An 18,004-nucleotide genomic window follows, 5' to 3' on the forward strand; every position below is an offset into this window, starting at 1 on the left:
TTCTGAAAATGTAATGGTCTCTATATTTACAGGACAACTTTCTGGTCTTTCCCCTAAGTTACACATTTTCACCAACATGAAACAAACCCAAATGTTTTACTTATCCCCTCCCAAAATTTTTATGTGTTTATGCATTTTTATGATCTCCTATTCTCCAAAGGTTTTTTCAATATCACTTCAAGGGTTTGAAACAAAATTTTCTGTAAGTTTATTTCAGAGGTGCAGGTTTCCTCTTCTCTCTCTAAGCTGTCAGTAGCACACGTGGTGGGTGAGTTTATGGCGTGCCAGGTCCTCTTTCATGGCAGCATTCTCAGTCTGTTCCATGCAAGAACAGGAGGTGAGAGGTGGTAGAAGACGTTTTCAAATAAAATAGTGTACAACTTATGCCCAGTGCTGCTGAGTGTCACAGAGTCATCATGATCCTTCATATTAGACAGTTCTTAATGACTCAACTCTCAATTCTGTGACACATGGTTTCAAAAAATAATAAAGGTCTAACTCCTGGGAAAGACTGGAGGATTCAAATGGTTAAAAAACTATAAAGAAAAAAGAGCTCTCTTATTGTCATAAAATCATAAAACCAACTGTATGATTTTATTTCAGTTTTGAAGAAATTTGAACCATAATTTTAAATGCCTGAAGATGCCCCCCATGTTCTCAGGCTGGCAGGAAGAAAGAGGCAACAGTAGAGGGGAGATTTCCTGATTTTGAATGAGTACAAAAAGGTGTGGAGCAGCAAGGACAACACTATTTTATGCAGGAAGGGAACCTTTATCTTAAATATCCCATTCCAAACTCTGAAATGTAAAAGGGATGTAAATCGCTGCTAAACAAACCATTCATTACTGTGACAGGGAGGAGCACAAGCAGTGCCCTCAATCTGCACATGCCACTCTCACTTTTCTCAGCAGGTGGACATGCACAATCCCTTGCTGAAGTGTTCTCAGCACTATGAAGCCTCTAAACTGGTTCTGACATCCTCCACTAATATTTCAAACATAAATCTGCCATGTGTCTCCTAACAAGTAGTTCTTTTTATATCTATTTAGCTGTAGCAGTTGCCATTCTTTTTGTGTTTTAAGCTGTAATAGCACATCTTGTTGCCCTGAATATTTATCCCTCAATTTGGTTTCACAGCAAGTTATTTCGCTTCTCTGTTTCCCACGCTCTGAATATTCATTTCTTGCTTAGAGCCAGAGGAGGATTATGTTCCAGTCAGGGACGTGCTTCTTTTTAGCATTCCAAATCTTTCCAATACATCCTTTATTTTGACTCTTTTTATGCGTGTCTCACCTTAAAATCAGCTTTAGAATTTTCCTTGTGTGGAATCACAGGCATAAGGATGGCCCATTGCCGTTTGTCTCTAGACATGAGCCGTGTTAAGGTCCTATTACCCTTTTTGGCAGGAACAGGTACCACCCGTACTGCACATTTCAGTTCACTAAATGCCTTTCTGCACGGCAAAACTCTAAAATGAGGAGCAACACGAGTGACTGTTCCTTTCTGTAATTATGAGTGCAGAGCTGTCAGCTGTTCACCTTACCATGGTGTAGGTGTGTGCCACCTTCAGCAGCTCCGTGCAGCCCTGGGCATCCCCGAAGGAGCGGATCCCCAGGCAGTTGGAAGGGTGGAGCTGCTTCATGAGGAAGTTGCAGCACACCTCAATAACCTGGGAGAGCTGCAGGAGGCACGCAGCAGCCAGCAAACTCTCGATGGTGTCTTCCTTTAACTCGAGGATACCTGGGCAGTTTTCATTTGGGAAAAAGAAAAATGAAGGTTTTAAGTAGTTTTCCTTGTGTTGTCATTATTTAAAAGTTTGTTGCTCTTTGATTTTTCTCTGAGGTGTCCTGTGGTTAAAAAATTCATTTTCCTTTCTTCATACAGATGTTTTAACAGACTTACAGGGTTTGGTGGATTTTGAATACAATGACTGGCACATTTTTATTGGAACTTTAACAGCTTTAGATCTGATATGGATGGAAAAAAAAAATAAATAAAATTGCTATTAGGGAAAAACCTTTCCCAAAATGCAACTCTGAGTAACCTGGTCTTGTGGAAGGTGTCAGGCCTGGAGAAAGATGGTTTTTTAAGCTCACTTCTAGCCCGAAGTAGGAAAATTCGTATATTAATGAACAAAAAAATATATATAATGTTTCTATAAGAAGAAGTTCAGTGTGCGAAGCTGGGAAGCAGCAGCACTGGGGGCAGTGTTTAATTAATTGAGTAATTACCTGTGTAGGCGTAGCGCACCAGAGCCCTCAGTGCCTCGGGATCCACTCCCTCCATCTTGATCTCCTCCTGCTTCGCTTCCCGCACGTCGTTGGTGAACATGGCAGCGAAGTAATCAGACACTGCACTGAGAACCAGCCTGGAGGGAGGCAGTGTGAGCAGGACAGAAAATTACCTCATAACCTCACCAGCAGGCAGAAAATCCAGCGTTATTATGCTATAAATTGTGTGTACAATGGAAACAATTAGCTTAGGATTCAAATCTTGTAGCAGTGAAGTTAAAGGAGTAATTAGTAATCTAATTTTCTCCAAGAGTGCTTATTTGGGCAGATTTTCTTCACTGATCGTGCTTTAGTTTGACAGCAGTGAGAGGAGAGGATGGACAATGCCGGTGGTTTGTATTTGAATTTCATTCTGTTTGAAATAATAGATGGGAAAGGTTGATCACATAATTTTATTCCACATTAGCTGAAGTCCTAATTAACTGTTCATTCATAACTAACCAGGGTATTCATAAACTGAGGCAGCTTTTGGAAATTTCAGACCCAAAGGATCCTGTGAACTGTACCTGTGAGCTGGAATCTTTTGGTCCCCAGCGATCAGGAGCACATCACAGAGCTGCTTCTGCTGCAGATAATTCTCCATTTTGCGGAAGGTTTGCTCCGCGTGGTTTGTGGACTGGAAATACTCGTCAGAGCCATTGGAGCTCATCCCAAGAGAGCTGCTGGTCGTGGACAGCCTGCCAGGGACAGAGGCAGTGATGAACACAGCCTTAGAGCTGCATTAGAAATGCCGATTAGGGTGGGTTTTGTTCAAAAGACAGCAGCACAGAAATTTTTAAAGTTAAAAGGTCCCACAATCCTGGTCTTACCATGGCTTCTTCCAGCTTTTTCTCTTTGGTATCTGGAAGTTTTCATTCGTAAACCTGCACCTAAACTGTACTTTACTAGACTTGTCTGGAGTAGGTGGTGCTACTGACTTGTCTGCTTCCCTCAGTTTTGAGTGGATGTGCTGTTTGCACAGCACTGACATGATAAATGCAGCCTCACAAAGAGAATCCTTAAAAAAACCCCTATTTTCCTGTGATACTGGTAGCTAAAATACCTCTTGGTATGAAATGTGGAATATTCCATCTTTAGGTGAAATTTCTGATCTCTTCTTACTTCGTCCATTAAATTACATGTCTCAATAGGAATGGATCTGAAGAAAACTTAATGAGCACCACATAATTTGAGAGAAATTGCCAAATTAAAAACCCACAGAAGCTGTACATTGCATGGCCTTTAGAATCTGAATGCAAATAATGGAGACGAATTAATTTCTCTGCCTTTCATGGAAACGTACAATATAAATATATTCCTCCCACTCCAGAATTCTGTTAGCTGTCCTACTTATAGAAAACCCATATTGTTTTTTCAAAACATCAATTCCTTTCGGCCTTTTAATATGGATTAATTTGCATATTGAAACACCTTTCTGACACTTCCTTAGGAAAATCAATATTTTTCTATCCATCTGTTTTTAGTGAAATAATAATGCATTTGTTGATATAAATGTTTATCACAGACCTTGAAAGTGCTGCAATATTTAACATTACTTTAGCTAAAGATTATTTAGAAATCATTTTTGAAAAATCTAAATATTTTGTTAGAATGTAAAGCACCTGGGTTTTTTTTTAAATTTCCAAGCCCAACTAGGAAATAGTGACAGCTGGTTGACTAAATTTCCTGGCTGTCTTTGATACTGTTAATGCAAATTCATAAATGATTAGGAGAGATAAGATCTCTTCATGAAATTAGCATATTAAATTTAGCAGAATATTGGATAACATCCAGAATTTAACATCTAGTTCAGAAAACAGAGAAATAAAAATGGGTAAGTCAGGTTGAATTGGTAGTACCAGTAAATAGAGATGTTAGATCATACATTTTCAAGGATCATACCTCATTCTATATCTAATAGAATTCAAGGGAAATAATTAAAAACCAAATTATAATGTAATATTGAATTGAGACACAACAGTTTTCCATCCTCTCTGCAAAATATTTCTGCCTTTATTACAATTTCAAATCCATTTTAGCTTAGCTTAGTTTAGTTTTAAAGGAAAAGGGGAAAACCAAGTTGACCTCTAATGTGTTTCCTTTGTCATTTAAGACTTACAAAAATGAATTTGTCTCAGTGTGTTTAATGACTTCACTTTCTTATTTGTTTTATTTCAATGCTTCATAGAAAATGACAAAACTGCAAAATTGGATTATATGCTCATTAGTTTTGTATCAGCTACTGGATGCCAAATTCATACTCTGTAATGTTTTGCTATTTACCTCTTGAGTGTCCTTTAATGTTTTTCAGAAAATTGGTTTTTGAAAAAATCTTTTTTTCAGATTCATTATATCCACTCTAAGTGTTGTAGCTCAGTACATTGCACTTAGCCTTGGTGTTTGCAGAAAAAACTCAAATAATACTCAACCATCCCTACTGTAAATAGACAGTACCAGTTGTGAGAAATAAATAATTCCCCACAGTGTGTATTTAATTGTGGTTAGAGAATCATTGCCAAGGGAGTGAAAGTCTAATTATTTCATTTAGTGCTGAGTACTTTTTTCACAAGTTTAGTGGAGTCACATTTAACTACAGCAAAAATACCACTAATATAATTAATTATTTCAAAGGCAAAGGTCTTCAGAGACTGAAAAATACTGGAATCAAAAGCAAGTTCTCCATTAATATTAATATTATAATTTCTGGTTTATCTGCAGCAGCTGATTCAAAATGGTAGATATATTATGGAGGGGAAAAATTAAATTCAAAGTTAAATATTTATATATTTTCCTTAGTGTATGACTGTCAGACTCAAATATTGACCTTCAGAGTGTAACACTGGGTAATGGTGAACTGAAGAAGTCAAAGATCAAAATATCCTAAAGGAAGGAGTCAGGAAAAGGCCCCTGGAGTCTTTGTGAGATTCTGGCAGAGGATGCAGCACAGGTAAAGATTTATTCCCGTAAAATCCGCACAAGTCTGGACAAACAAAAGCTGAATATTCAGGAATAAAAGTTTCCAAAAGTGCATCAGTCAGGAGGGAAAATATCAATGAATTGTTCTGAAGAATCAGGAACTCAAACTGTTTAATGTCATCTTTGAGTTGGTGTTCACTGGCACGAGGAGCTGTAACACCATTAACATTCGTAATAATGGCTTAAAACGTGGATTAGCTTGGAGAGATAAATCTATATTTAAATTATTCCAAAGTCACTGAGATGTATGAATTTCTTTTTAGGTAGATAGCCAAGTGAAATGATTCCAGAGTTTTCCTGCAAGGATTTGTGAAGGATAGTCAAAATATGGTCCCATTTTTTAAAAGAAACATGGAATTTTGAAACAGACAATACTGAAAACTTGAAGAAATAATCAAAAAGCATTAAGTGTGTTGATGATAAGAAGGACATAAATACCAGCCAGCATGGCTGGTCAGAATGAATCATGTCAGAACATTGTATTTTATTCTTTTTTTCCAGCATATCAAAGTTTACTGGGAGAAAAACATGAGTTGTCAGAAGTCATCTCGCCTTTTGGATGGCTTCTGACGCTATTTCACATGACATTTTCAAAATCGAGCTGGGATGGCAGGTTTTAAGTGTAATAAATATAAGAGATATGAATAACTTGTTTAGCCATGCTTGAAACTTATCAGGGATTCAGTTCCAAAGGCAGACAAGGCGCTGAGAGCATGCCAGGCAAATCCTGCTTCTGATGCTGCTCCATGGTTCTATTACAGAAAATCATGTGATGGAAGCAGGGTTTAATCATTACATGGACTTATCATAGCAAGGCACAAAGTTTTGGGAACAGGATTTAAATTCAGAGATGCATCTTTGCCCTTGTCGTCGTTGAACTTTAGGGAAATTTGTACTTTTCAAAGAGCTGCTTACACCTCTGTTCAAATAATTACCTGAATGAAACACAGGGGAGGAAATGACAGGTAACAGTGAGATTGTATGGGATCCTAAGCAAGCTGGAAGTCAAAAATGGTGTTTGAAGGTAAAATTTCATCTTTTCTGTAATCAGAATTGATGTAATGAGTTTTGTGATTCAATACAGGCCTACAGTTCTTTAAAATTGCGAATTATGTTGGATTTGTTTTCTGTCATAATGACGTACTCTTCACATTAGTCAGCAGAGCACTCTTCATTAATCAGTCTATAGATTCAGATTTCCTCATTATATAATTAGAATGTGATAACACATAAATGCCATTTATCTGCCATATCCTTTTTAAAATCCAGTGTTTTATTAAACCTCATTCAGTGTGCCTGTGGCCAAAACCAGGAAGCAAACCTGATGATAAGAAAGCTTAGAAGCATAATACTGCATGAAAACAAGGTGATTTATTGGAGTCTTTTCATTTTGTTGATGTTATTATTTACATTTTTATGGTGACCTCTCTTCTTCTTGGGTATTTGTTGAATGTGCCTATTTAAGCTGCTATGATATTGGTGAAATTCAGTTTAATCAGGTAACAGTTCAGTTATCAGTGTCACTATCACAGCTGGGAGTTCAGAGGGGCTTCAGCTCTGTGGGGCACTGGACGTGCTGGAGCTGTGGCAAGGCAAAACTGCAACTCCATCAGTTCAGTTTGTTTGTGCAGCAGTATTTACAGTGCAGCTCATCATTTTTCTTTCCTCTCATTTATTGTTGCTTATTTAAGAGAAATGCAGCTCAGCCCCTTTCCTGCAGACAGCTCTGTCCTGTGCAGCTGGGTGAGCTCTGCCCCTCCGGCTGCTGGGCGCTGGTGTGGGGCTGGAGTGAGAGAAACCCTTTTTTCTCACAAAAATCACAGCATCTGTCACAGCTAAACCCCAGCAGCTGGCTGAGAACTAAAAATATTTCAGTTAGGAAGCCATTTCTGAACACAGATAAAATAATGCTAAAGTTGACGCACTTGTATTAATTGATGCTGATAAAATTACAGCACATCAGTAACTGTCCCAGCCTCTGCCTTGAAATTTCTACTGCAGTTATCTCTTTATTTTTTACTCTTTAGTGTGAAGTTTTTAGGGTATGGGTGAAAACATTTGACCTAAAAGAGTATGGAAAATTGTTGATGACTGCTGAGGTTGTAACATTAACCTGAGGTTGTAATAATGATAGAAAATCATGTGGTAAGTGAAGAAATAAGTAATTAAAATTTACAATTTATTTCAGTTAATGGAGAAACTCCTGATTTCCCAACTAAACTGAAAGCTCTGACAATTCCTTTAGAACCTGGAGCTCTTGGAACTGCCTGGTTTTAACAATTTTTTTATTGCTGGAGTTAACATAAACCTGCCTCTTCTCTCAGTCGGTGTCAGTTAAAATAGCTTTTCCCTTCTGGGATTACAAGTGTAAATGTGCATGTCATTAACTGCAGGAGCTTCAGCAAAACACTGAAACCACTGGAGCTGGTTTGAGTTTTGTTCCTCCCCCAGACATGACAATATACAGACAGATGTCATCATGATTCATACCAGGATGAATTTGGGTTGTGATATTTTGAATGCTCCTAGGAATAGAAATCATGTATTTGTTGGGGTAATTCCACTGGAAAATGGAAGCTGCACCCAAACTGCAGAGCCCCTGAGCACTCTGTGCTTTCAGCTGTGGCCACATCGTGATTCGTGGTACAAAGATGAGTCAATCCAAACACTCTCCTCAGTAAGATATTTTCCTTTGGAAATCGTATTTTTTATTCCTTTTTTTTTTAACAGAAAAAGCTAATTACAAAATTATTTTCCAGACTCTGCAGATCAGTGTGTGAACTCCCTTGGCTGTTGATCTTTTTCTACTTTTTCTACTGTTGAGAGCTTAATGCATTCCTCTGTTGGCATCTTGTGTCTACAGAAGGGTTTTATGCTCACTGTTTGTTTTATGCAGATAATTAAGGAATTGAATAATCTTATGTACTTAGAAAGGAGTTTCTAATGATTCTCTTCCTGGTACAGACTCATCTGAACATGAAACTTTGCTATAAACACTCTAACGCATCACTTGTGAACACTTATTTCTGTAGCAATATCTAATCAACCTGGAGAGAACACTGCCTGTATTCCCTGTTTTATTTAAGAGATATATGTCCATATTCAGAGAAGAAGTGAGTGTCTCAGACAAATCATTTCAATTAAAGCCAGTTTAAATCACCATTCAAGAACATTATCCTCTAGGAGAATTAACTCTGTATTCATTTACATTATGCAATAGTAACTGAGTGAAACCTTTCAGGTAAAATGATAGGAGCATCTATGTTATCATCTTAAAATTATCCTTTGTTCTGACAATGCCACGTGGTCACTGCAATGCCTGATTTCCAAACTCACTTTTGTATTGCATGATTGTGTTGGAGGGAAATTAAAAGTCATGAAGGAGAAACTCCGGGAGGCTGAGTACTTGCTCAGCTTCCTGGTAGCAAGTGTAAATCTTTCCAAAAAACAGAAAATTGTGTGTCCAGAAGGCATGATATAGCACGATTTCCAGCTGTCAGAATGTACAAAATGAAAAATAATGGCTTAATGCTGGATCTGGGCCTGCGGCGTTTTTCCTTAGAGGACATAGAAAAGAAAATACAGGCCAATGGCAAAAAAAACCTGGTTTTCACTCCAAGGAAAACTCTTGCCAGATGAAACTAATTAACTCCATGTTTCTTCCTTCATTAAGCACTTTTCAGAAAGACTCCTGATGGGAGAGGTTGAGTGGAAGAAGACCTGCTTTGTGCTATCCCTTTTGACTGTTGTTGGGAAAAGTGGAGCAAGGAGGCACAAAGGGAGATACAAGTAGAAGAAAATTCCAAATGTGAAGTGGTTGTGCCTCCAGTGAGCAGAGCTTTGCAAAGGCAGAGAGTAACAGTCTCAATGGCAATTAGGCCTGCCCCTACCAACCTGAGCCTTGCAGATAATCAGATATGGATCCTGCTGGGAGATTTCTTATCCTGATTTGTTAAACCTCAAATGGCTACCATAATACCTTGACACATGCTTCTCACTTCCTTTTGGTTTTTCATCAAAGGCAAAGGGACTCTCTTCTTGGCTTCTCACAACCACTTCATTTTTTACATCTTTTTCTTTTCTACTTTTGTCTGTTTAAATCCCAAATAACAAATAACAAGACTTACCATATTTTCCCATTCAAGTGAGACATGATCCCCTGTTTGAAGGCACTGCTTCAAATTTCATTTTGCTGTGTGAGACACCCCCAGTCTCATAAAAATCTCCAGGCTTCTTCCAAAATATCTCCTGACCTGATTCAGCTGATCTGCTGGATACCTCATTCAAGGCTAAACTCTACTGTAATGGGGGGAAAAAAGTGTGATTTTTAACCTATTTGGCCAGAGTGCCCTGTCAGAATTACAGATTTGTTAGAAATGAGAGAGAGAGAGGGGATGTGTATAAAAGTCTGGGCAGCCACACAGGTAGAAAGCACAGATGAGAGGTAGACTGAAGTTTTCTATTCTGTTTGAAGGTTTTCTGAGCCATATAAATTTTTCTGTGATCAATTCTCTCCTCCTCTTAATTTGTGCGATTACACCCTGAGAGAGTTTCCCTGTTTCCCTGTTTGCCAAATATTTCTATGTGTTCATAGGTACAGATATCCTGATACCAAAGTGCTCTCCAGCCAGTTGTTATCTTCTGAGCTTCTGTGACAGAAAACATAACTCAAACCTAGGTCTGGAAAGGAATTTGAACAACTTAACCTACTGTATTCATTTCTGGCTCAATCGAGAGCATTTTCTCTCGGTCAGTACAATCAAACCAGCATGCAGTGAATGCCCTTCTATATTTACTGGAAGGGATTTTTATTGTTATAAATTATGTAGACATTTGTGCTTTAGCTCCTGTTCTTACCTTTGGTCACTGACTTTCACTTTTTAATACCTGAGAAATATTTTAGCATTTATCATGATGTACATCGTTGCTAATGTCAGAAATTAACACCCACTGAACATCTCCTGTGCTTGCACAGAGAAGAAGGGGGTTGAGACAGCACCTAACAGGAACTGCTTAGTGAGGAAACCTCTATTTGTGAGCCCACAGCACCTTTGTGAGACAGAGAACTGCCTTTACAGCCTTTACAGACAGAACATTAGCTCTGCTTTTATTTGACAGTGTATTTAACACCATTTCTGACAGCATGGCTTAATAAACCTGTTCTCTTGATGCCATTACTGACTTGGCATTTATCTGGACAGATAACAGAGACAACTTGCTCCAACAAGCCAAGGTCACTGGAATTGAATAGGAATAAAAACATGAAATCTAAACAAATGTAGCACATTAAATCAAAGGAAAAAATTTAAAAAAGGCTAAAAGTGTGTAACTGATAGGAATTGTGGAAAATATTGCTTGTATTATTATTATTATGACAGGTTTTTTTCCTGGAGTGCCAGTAGTAATCACCAGGCTGGAGAGAAGCAAATCTGCATTGTAATATGATTATACAAAAAAGAACACAGCAATTTTATTGCATTTATTCAATAAAATATATATTACAACTGTTATAAATAATATAAATTAATATATAAATAAATATATATAACAACTGAGGTTGTTATATAACCATAACTAAATGAAGCATGTGATAATATGCTATCATATCCAATCTTGAGAGAAGAAACCAATCTTTCCTTGGATGGGTTTTCTGCCTTGTGGAGAAGGAATTGATTATTTAGGCTCCTTGCAATCTGTGTTGTTTCAGTGAAAATGCTCTACAAGATCAGCCTGAGACTCTTCACCAGGTTGTGAAATCTCCATCCTGAGAGATTTCCAGGACCTGACCGAGTAAAGCCCAGAGCAATCTGGGCTGATCTCACAGCTGATGCTGCTTTGAGCAGAAACTGGGCTGGAGACCTCCTGAGATCCTTTCCAACCCAAACTTTCCTGGGATCTTACAGTCCTGTGACTTCCAGTAGCTCAAAAACTAGAAAGAGGTAATAATATATTTAATAAGGATTTCAAATAAAAGGTGAAAAGTCTTTAATTAGATTAACATAAACACGAATCTGTACCCATCTCAATGTTTTAAGGGTGGCCTTAAAGCATTGATGCTCTTCTTTCTGGAAATTGTTATGTTTTAATTTCTCTTTTGGGAATTTTCTGACAGTTTTGCCCTGTGGCTGTAGAAAACTGCTAATAGTTGTTTAATCTTTGTGCAATATCATAATATTTCTTTTACTGTGTTCCCATTGACCTTGCTTTCCCCAGCAAAATCAAATCAGAGCAAATCAAATGTTTTAGGGCCAGTTCAGCCTTTCCTGCCACCTTTTGCCACTGTCTGCTGAGCACCTCTTTATTGAATAAAATTGATGCTCCCTCCAAATTCAATGTGAAATTCAATATTAAATTTAGCAGGCAAAGCTGTGACCATATTTATGTTACTTTGGGTCAGGCCCCTTTTTTGCTGGGGTTTTACCTTTCTAACTTGCCAGAAGTGCGCAGACGAGTTTTATGTATTGCAAGTCTTGCCAAAAAATCTACATTAGAGATTGGTCTTCCATTTGAGAGAGTATTTGTGGTACAGGAAAACTGGAATGATCTCACCAACAGCTCATAGAATAAAAAAAGTAACAGATAAGAAAGTTACAAGCCTAGAAATTAGAAATTTCACATTTCAACTATGCTATTCTCCAAAATTATTTTAAAATAAGCTTAACATTGAAAGCTATTTATTGGAAAAGGTAATAGATTTACAAACTGCCATAGCAGTAGCCAGTAAAAGTGAAATAAAAGCCTTTTAATTAATGGCTTGACACAAGGGGAAGAACAAAGGGGTTTTTAGGAACTGTAGAGATTCAAAACAACTTGTAAAAACTGAAAGATAGTGTATCAATCTGATGCATTGCTTAAATGTATAGGGAAACTATTTCAGATTCCAGATGCAGAATGTAAGCTCAGCATTGTGCAGGTAAACCCAGCACAGCTCTCCTGCTCCACTGAACAGACCAAATTGTCCTTCCAGCCCTGACTTTGTTAATTTATTAATTGCATTAAGGTCAGGTTTGGATTCACTGTAACAAGGGAAAAAGCATAAGGAAACTTTAAACAGCTGAGGAGTAATTGAGCTCCATTTGAATGAGGAAGTGAGAGGCACATTTGAGCTCTCCTGCTTTGTGGCATCCCATGGCACCATCCTCCCAGCAAGTTTATCAGCATTTTGTACCACCAAACCACTCTACATCTCTTTTGTAGGAGAAATTGGGATCCTTTAAGTGAATGAAACAAATAAAGACAAAAGAAATTAGTCCTGACTTCGAGCCTTGTCCTTTCTGTGCTTATCTCACCAGTTCATTGTGTTCTGGTTGAACAGCCTGGCTCCTGCAGCATCACCAGGCTGGAACTTCCCAGGAAGTTGTCTTGCTCTGCTCCTAAATCCAGTGTGACAGGCTGCACCAGGAGGCTGCACTGCTGGGGGATTTTACTAGGTCAGGCATCTCAGACAGAAAGATCAAGAGTCCGTCCTAAGCCTCTGCACCAGCACACAGAACAGGGTGAGGGTAAGGAATGGCACAGGAAGGAATTTCTGCCTTTAGGTGTAATTTTTCATAAACTGAATGATGAGCTGGAGAGAATCTTCTGTGAGAGACCTTTGTGAGACAGTAATGAGAGTCATGACCCAGAACCAGCATTTTCATCTTTAAATGATCAATATATATCAGTTAGAAACATAACAGAGCCCCCCAGCTTTTGTTCAGGGTGTATATTTATTCACTGCCCTGCTCCAAAGGGTGGCCAGAAACGGTGTCAGAGCTGGCCTCTCTCCTTTGCCTTTTCACTGAGTACATGACAAAGGCAAAGCTCCTGCTCTACAAAGATGAGTGTCTAAAACACGAACCCAAATGGATCAAAACTGGAGGCAGTGTTTAAGCAAATATTCTCAGCCTGGAATCCGAGCTTTTGATCTGCTGGTCGCGGCAGAGTGGGAAAGAACCGAAGACATGGAACATGACTAAGATAAAATTACTGAGGTATTTTTGTCTGCATGTGTGTGTATGTGCATCTCTATTCCTTCACATTCTGCAGCATTCTGAAAAGGTCTGACATGGAGACAGAGCTTTCCTGAGCATCTGTGCTAAATGAGCACTGTAAAAGAGGTTTCCCTAGCAACGCAAACCATATGTAATAGCTTAAAATAGCTTTTCTCCAACTCCTAGGATTTCTTAGTGGTTTGCTCACAATTTCCATTTAAATCAAGGTATATTTGCCCAGTTCAAAAAGGTTCTTCATTTTCTCAACTTCTGTTAAAATGAACAGGGTTTGAAAATGCTCATTTCTTGCCAGAGTGCCTCCCTTCCTCTTGACTTGTAACTTATCAGGCAAACTGAAGCATGGCAAAGGGTGACAGTGGCTGTCCACTTTCTCAAAAGTATTGCCTTTGTTTGCTGCTCAGAACATTTTATTGGAAGTATATTGGTCTCTACTTATTTTAACAGGAAAGTTCTAGCAGACTTTGATTTCTGTGATGTCAGGATAACGAGAAGATAAACTGTGCTATAAAACTATATAAACTATATAAAACTATAAAATATAACGAATCAATCATAGTGTACATGAATTCCACTCTGCATTGGAGTAGCTGTTTGCAGGCAAATCTGGATATTTGAAAACCCTGCTCAGTTCCTGTTGTGTCCCCAGGAAAATGCTCTTTTGCATGAGTGAACAGTGATAGCAAGAGGCTGAGTGATTGCTCTGAGGTAATTATTAGAAGCAGGCAACAAATCTGAGACATAACCCATATATTGGTTTCCAGATCCTAGTCATATAGGTAAAAATCTGATTAAATCCAGTGTTAATATCCAGGTAAGAAATCTAGATTCTTTTCCCAAGGTTTTCAAAATATATACAGCAAAACTGAAGGAAGGACCACATATCAGCTATTGCTTTCTTTTCCACTAATTATGTCTGTTGGGCCTAAATGGGTTGTAGTTGAGAATGTGATGAGGCAAACTTTTTATCCTCTAAAACAGCATGGGACGTCAGTGCCTATTTCCAGACAAAACATTTTTAAACTGTAGTAATTTAGATGCTATAGCATATATTTAAACCTCAAATGAAAGTAGGATGCTCCTTTAAAAACTTTTAGTTATCCTCTTGTTCCCTTTGAGCAGCAGGCAGGTTTTAGTGAAATATCCTCACTCGTCACATAGGATAGAAACGATTACTACAATGAAATCAAAGATGTTTTAAGCTAAGAATTATTGGATGGGCAGAATTTTTTTAAAGAGCCAGGCTCTCTGGTCTTGTTCTATCTATTTTAATTTGCTTTGAATTGAGTTTTGACTGTTAAGCATTTGCTTGAAAAAGGAGGGAAGGAGGTGGCCTGGGAGCAGATTTGCTGTCACAGCAGGCAGGGAAGTTCCAGTGCTGGTGGATCTGCTGACAGAGTCACTGAGGTGGAGTTTGATGTCACAGAGGAAAATATTTGGTCATAACTTTGTTTTAGAGATTATTTTCTTTAAGTTTATATCCTATACTTATCTTCAGCTCTTTCTGTGAATCCCAACAGCATTTCAGCTTCATTTTTTAGTTCTTTTATGCTGCACACCACCGGGTACACCACAAGTAAGCCACAGTCTTATCTATTTGCCTGATATAGTCATTCTCTAAGTACATTAGAGAATTATTCTATTCTAGCAGAATGAAAGGAGCTAAACCAAACTGGTCTGGTTTAGCTGGGCTAATTTAGCTGTTTGATTATAGCAAAAAATCCCTTTATTTTTTAAATTTGAAGGATTTTATAATGTTCCTCATTACAGTATTCCAAAGTAAACAATTCAGCCACAAACCATGGGTGAAAATAAATAGTTTCTTAATTTTAGGATGCTGTCTGGCTATAACTTTCAAGCCAAGCAATACCTTCTCCCCCTTTTCCCAGAACGTTTCCCCGACCATCCAATTCCTTGTTGATGTTTCAGTTGCATATGCCCAGTGTGTCTGCAAAAACTGCTCTGCATCGGACACATGTGTTTAATCATCTCCTTAACTTTTTCTGGAGACATTGAGAAGTGATTTTAAGAACTGTAATAACTCTTTAAAAAGTCATTTAACAGCTGTCTTTGCTGAGAGCAAGCTCTATGGAGTGAAAATGAGAAGATAATTGAATCATAAAAAAATTGTTTTGAAATGACTGCAATTGTCCTAGATTCTTAAATTACTATTAAATGGTATTTTTTTCCCTTGCCTGTAATAATTCATCTTTGAAAGCTAAGCATGTTAGATGTAGGCCTGTAAAATATTGTGTGTTTTCTAGTAAGTCAGATTATTTCTCATTATAGACTTCTTGGTGGGTAGACGGGGTTAGACTTGATGACATCCAGAGGCCCTTTTCAGCTAAATAATAATTTCAGCTAAATAAATAGAATCATTTTCCTATGATTCTATTTATCTAGCTATGAAAAAAAATGTTTTAAATAAATATCCAGTCCTTCCACAGGGTGAATATAAAATTAATTTCAAAATACAATTTTACTCATTCCTTTCATCTTTAATAACTTTTTCAACCCACTTTAATACCCCATTTTTTTTGCTTTTTCAAGTTCCTCCGAAGATGTCATAATAGAAGGTGGGAGTAGGAATACATCCCAAGGATGCCTTTGAGACATTTTGATTCTAATTTCTGTACCAAGAGCTCTTGTATGAGGTCACAGCATTTGTTTAGTCAGAATTAATTCATTGGTCACTGTTCAGTGCATTTGCACTTGGCCTCAAAACGCCTGTTCCTCTTGGTGAATTATCAACTGCTGGGAAAAAGGGGATTTTCCTCTTAGATTTCAATCCTGCATCAGATACCATTTATGATAACTTCATAGATTTTCCACACTTAGCAAACATTAGATATCAAATTTCCTTGGTTGCCCCCACCTACCATATTTCAACCAGTTGTGAGTGAATTTCTGTAAAATGCTGTCAAAATTCAGCTTTGTATCACTCAGGATCTCCCGTGCCACACGTGCCTTTGTTCAGCTCCTGAGTACAACCAGAGGAATCCCTGGTGCTTGCAGGGGCAGCACCCAGTGATGTTCACCCACCCCCTGTGCCTGGGACGTCACCCTCACCCTGTTCCAAATGGTGCTTCCACCTCATCAGAGGCTGCTCCAGCTGCACTTCTGAGTCCTTTCAGATCAGCTACAGCATCTTAACCAATCCAGTTTCAAATTCATATTTTCACCTTTAGCTAAAGATCACTGTTAGAAGACAATCAGTTTTTGCTTGTCCCTGAGGTGACAATGAAGCATTTTGGTTGTCCATTGCAGGTTCGCAGTAAATCATCTTTCTAAAACATTCTGCTGGAATTTATATGAAATTGTTCTGAATAGTAAAGAAACTGCAAAATTCCCCACAAGACACAAACATAATTTCTTTTCCTTGTTGTTCCTTCTTGCCAAATTATACTGTTTAAAATTCATATAATTATTATTTCTAAGCACTTAGAAATAAAACTTAACAGTCAGCAAGAGTTTGAAAGAATAACATGTCAAAGTAAACTGAAGTGCCTCATTAACAGGTTTTACCAGACATTATGGAGAACAGAAAAAAAGTAGTTGTCATTTATATCTTGAACATGAGAATATTAATTTTCAGCATCTCTTATCAGATAGTGCTAAGTTCAACCTCAAGGTCTGTCTGGAGTAACCCATTTTGGAACAAGTGTGAAGCTGGTTTGAAATCGTGCTGTTAAAGTGCTTATCAATGGTTCACTGACAAATAGGAAGGTAAATCAAACTGGGTTCCTAAGGAAGTTCCTTTATAACTTCTCAAATTTTCTAAATCACTTGAAGGGAGGAAGAAATAAAGAGAAATCTTTGATATTATATGTTAAAATTGGAGGTCGTGCCAAGCTGAGAAGAGCTGCAAGTATGGTGGGGTATTGGATCAGAACTGAATATTAAATCAGTAAATCAGGGCTATCAAATAACAACAGAACTGAATATTAGCCAATTGGAGACAGTATCTGATAAACACAAGATGGAATTTATTTGTGCAAAGTACTGGTTTTAGGAACAAATAACTGCAAAAATGTACAGATGGCTTGGGAACAGCTCTCTGGTACAGAGGCAGGAGTTTCACATGAATCACAAGCCAGGCATGAGCAACAGCACCATGCTGTTGATAAAAGAAAAACAACCACTGAGGATATTCAAAGAGATTTGAGCCAGGATGACACAGAGGTAATCCAGCTCTCCACTAGAGCTGCCAGACCCCAACAGGAACACATCCAGCTCTGCCCACAGAGCTGCAAGTCCAGACAGACCTGCTGCAGACAGGCAGGACAGCAATGAAATATCAAAGCTGTCAGAAATGGGAATTCTGAGACAAGACTTCAAGAATTGCAGCTCTTTAGACTTACAGCAATTTTCTAACATAAACAAAGGGTGTAAAGAAGAAAAGTGGGGCAATAAGAAGAATAAGGGGAACAATATCCTACCTATACCCAAGGGGGAAAGACCAAGGCATTAATGAGCCTAAATTGTACTGTAGACAAGCAAGGAAGCACCAAAATGTAGCTGGTCCAACTTTGTCACAGAAGGATTGAAATTCTGCCTGGCTACATGCTTCTAAAATACTTATTTTCTAAAGTTTTTTTAAAACTTTTTTCAAAATGCTGGAGGTTCAGTGAAAATAAAATTGGAGTAGTTCTGTTTTAAAAATACAGGTTGCTGTGATGTGAGATTAGGAATCATCATTTCTAAACATTTACCTTGGGCATCAGAGATGGTTCATGGAAATGAATTCTTACCCACAACAGGGAAAGA

General features: G+C 38.0%; 1 protein-coding gene across 3 annotated transcripts in view; it reads right to left on the reverse strand.

Moving 5' to 3' along the window:
- The window catches only part of KLHL4 (kelch like family member 4), a 77,660-nt gene that overhangs the window by 14,379 nt on the left and 45,277 nt on the right, over nucleotides 1-18,004 (reverse strand). For 2 of the 3 annotated variants that reach the window (XM_017742457.1, XM_017742464.1), the window contains exons 2-4: nucleotides 2,798-2,968; nucleotides 2,232-2,368; nucleotides 1,544-1,740 (exon numbers count right to left, since the gene is read on the reverse strand). In XM_017742457.1, coding sequence (XP_017597946.1) covers nucleotides 1,544-1,740; nucleotides 2,232-2,368; nucleotides 2,798-2,940 — 477 coding nt within the window. In that variant the 5' untranslated portion in view covers nucleotides 2,941-2,968. Of the gene's footprint in view, nucleotides 1-1,543; nucleotides 1,741-2,231; nucleotides 2,369-2,797; nucleotides 2,969-9,373; nucleotides 9,471-18,004 lie in introns of those variants that run through there. The other variant, XM_017742450.1, reaches the window with a different exon arrangement.

This window comes from Corvus brachyrhynchos, unplaced genomic scaffold, assembly GCF_000691975.1.
Source record: "Corvus brachyrhynchos isolate BGI_N302 unplaced genomic scaffold, ASM69197v1 scaffold220, whole genome shotgun sequence".
NCBI lineage: Eukaryota > Metazoa > Chordata > Aves > Passeriformes > Corvidae > Corvus > Corvus brachyrhynchos.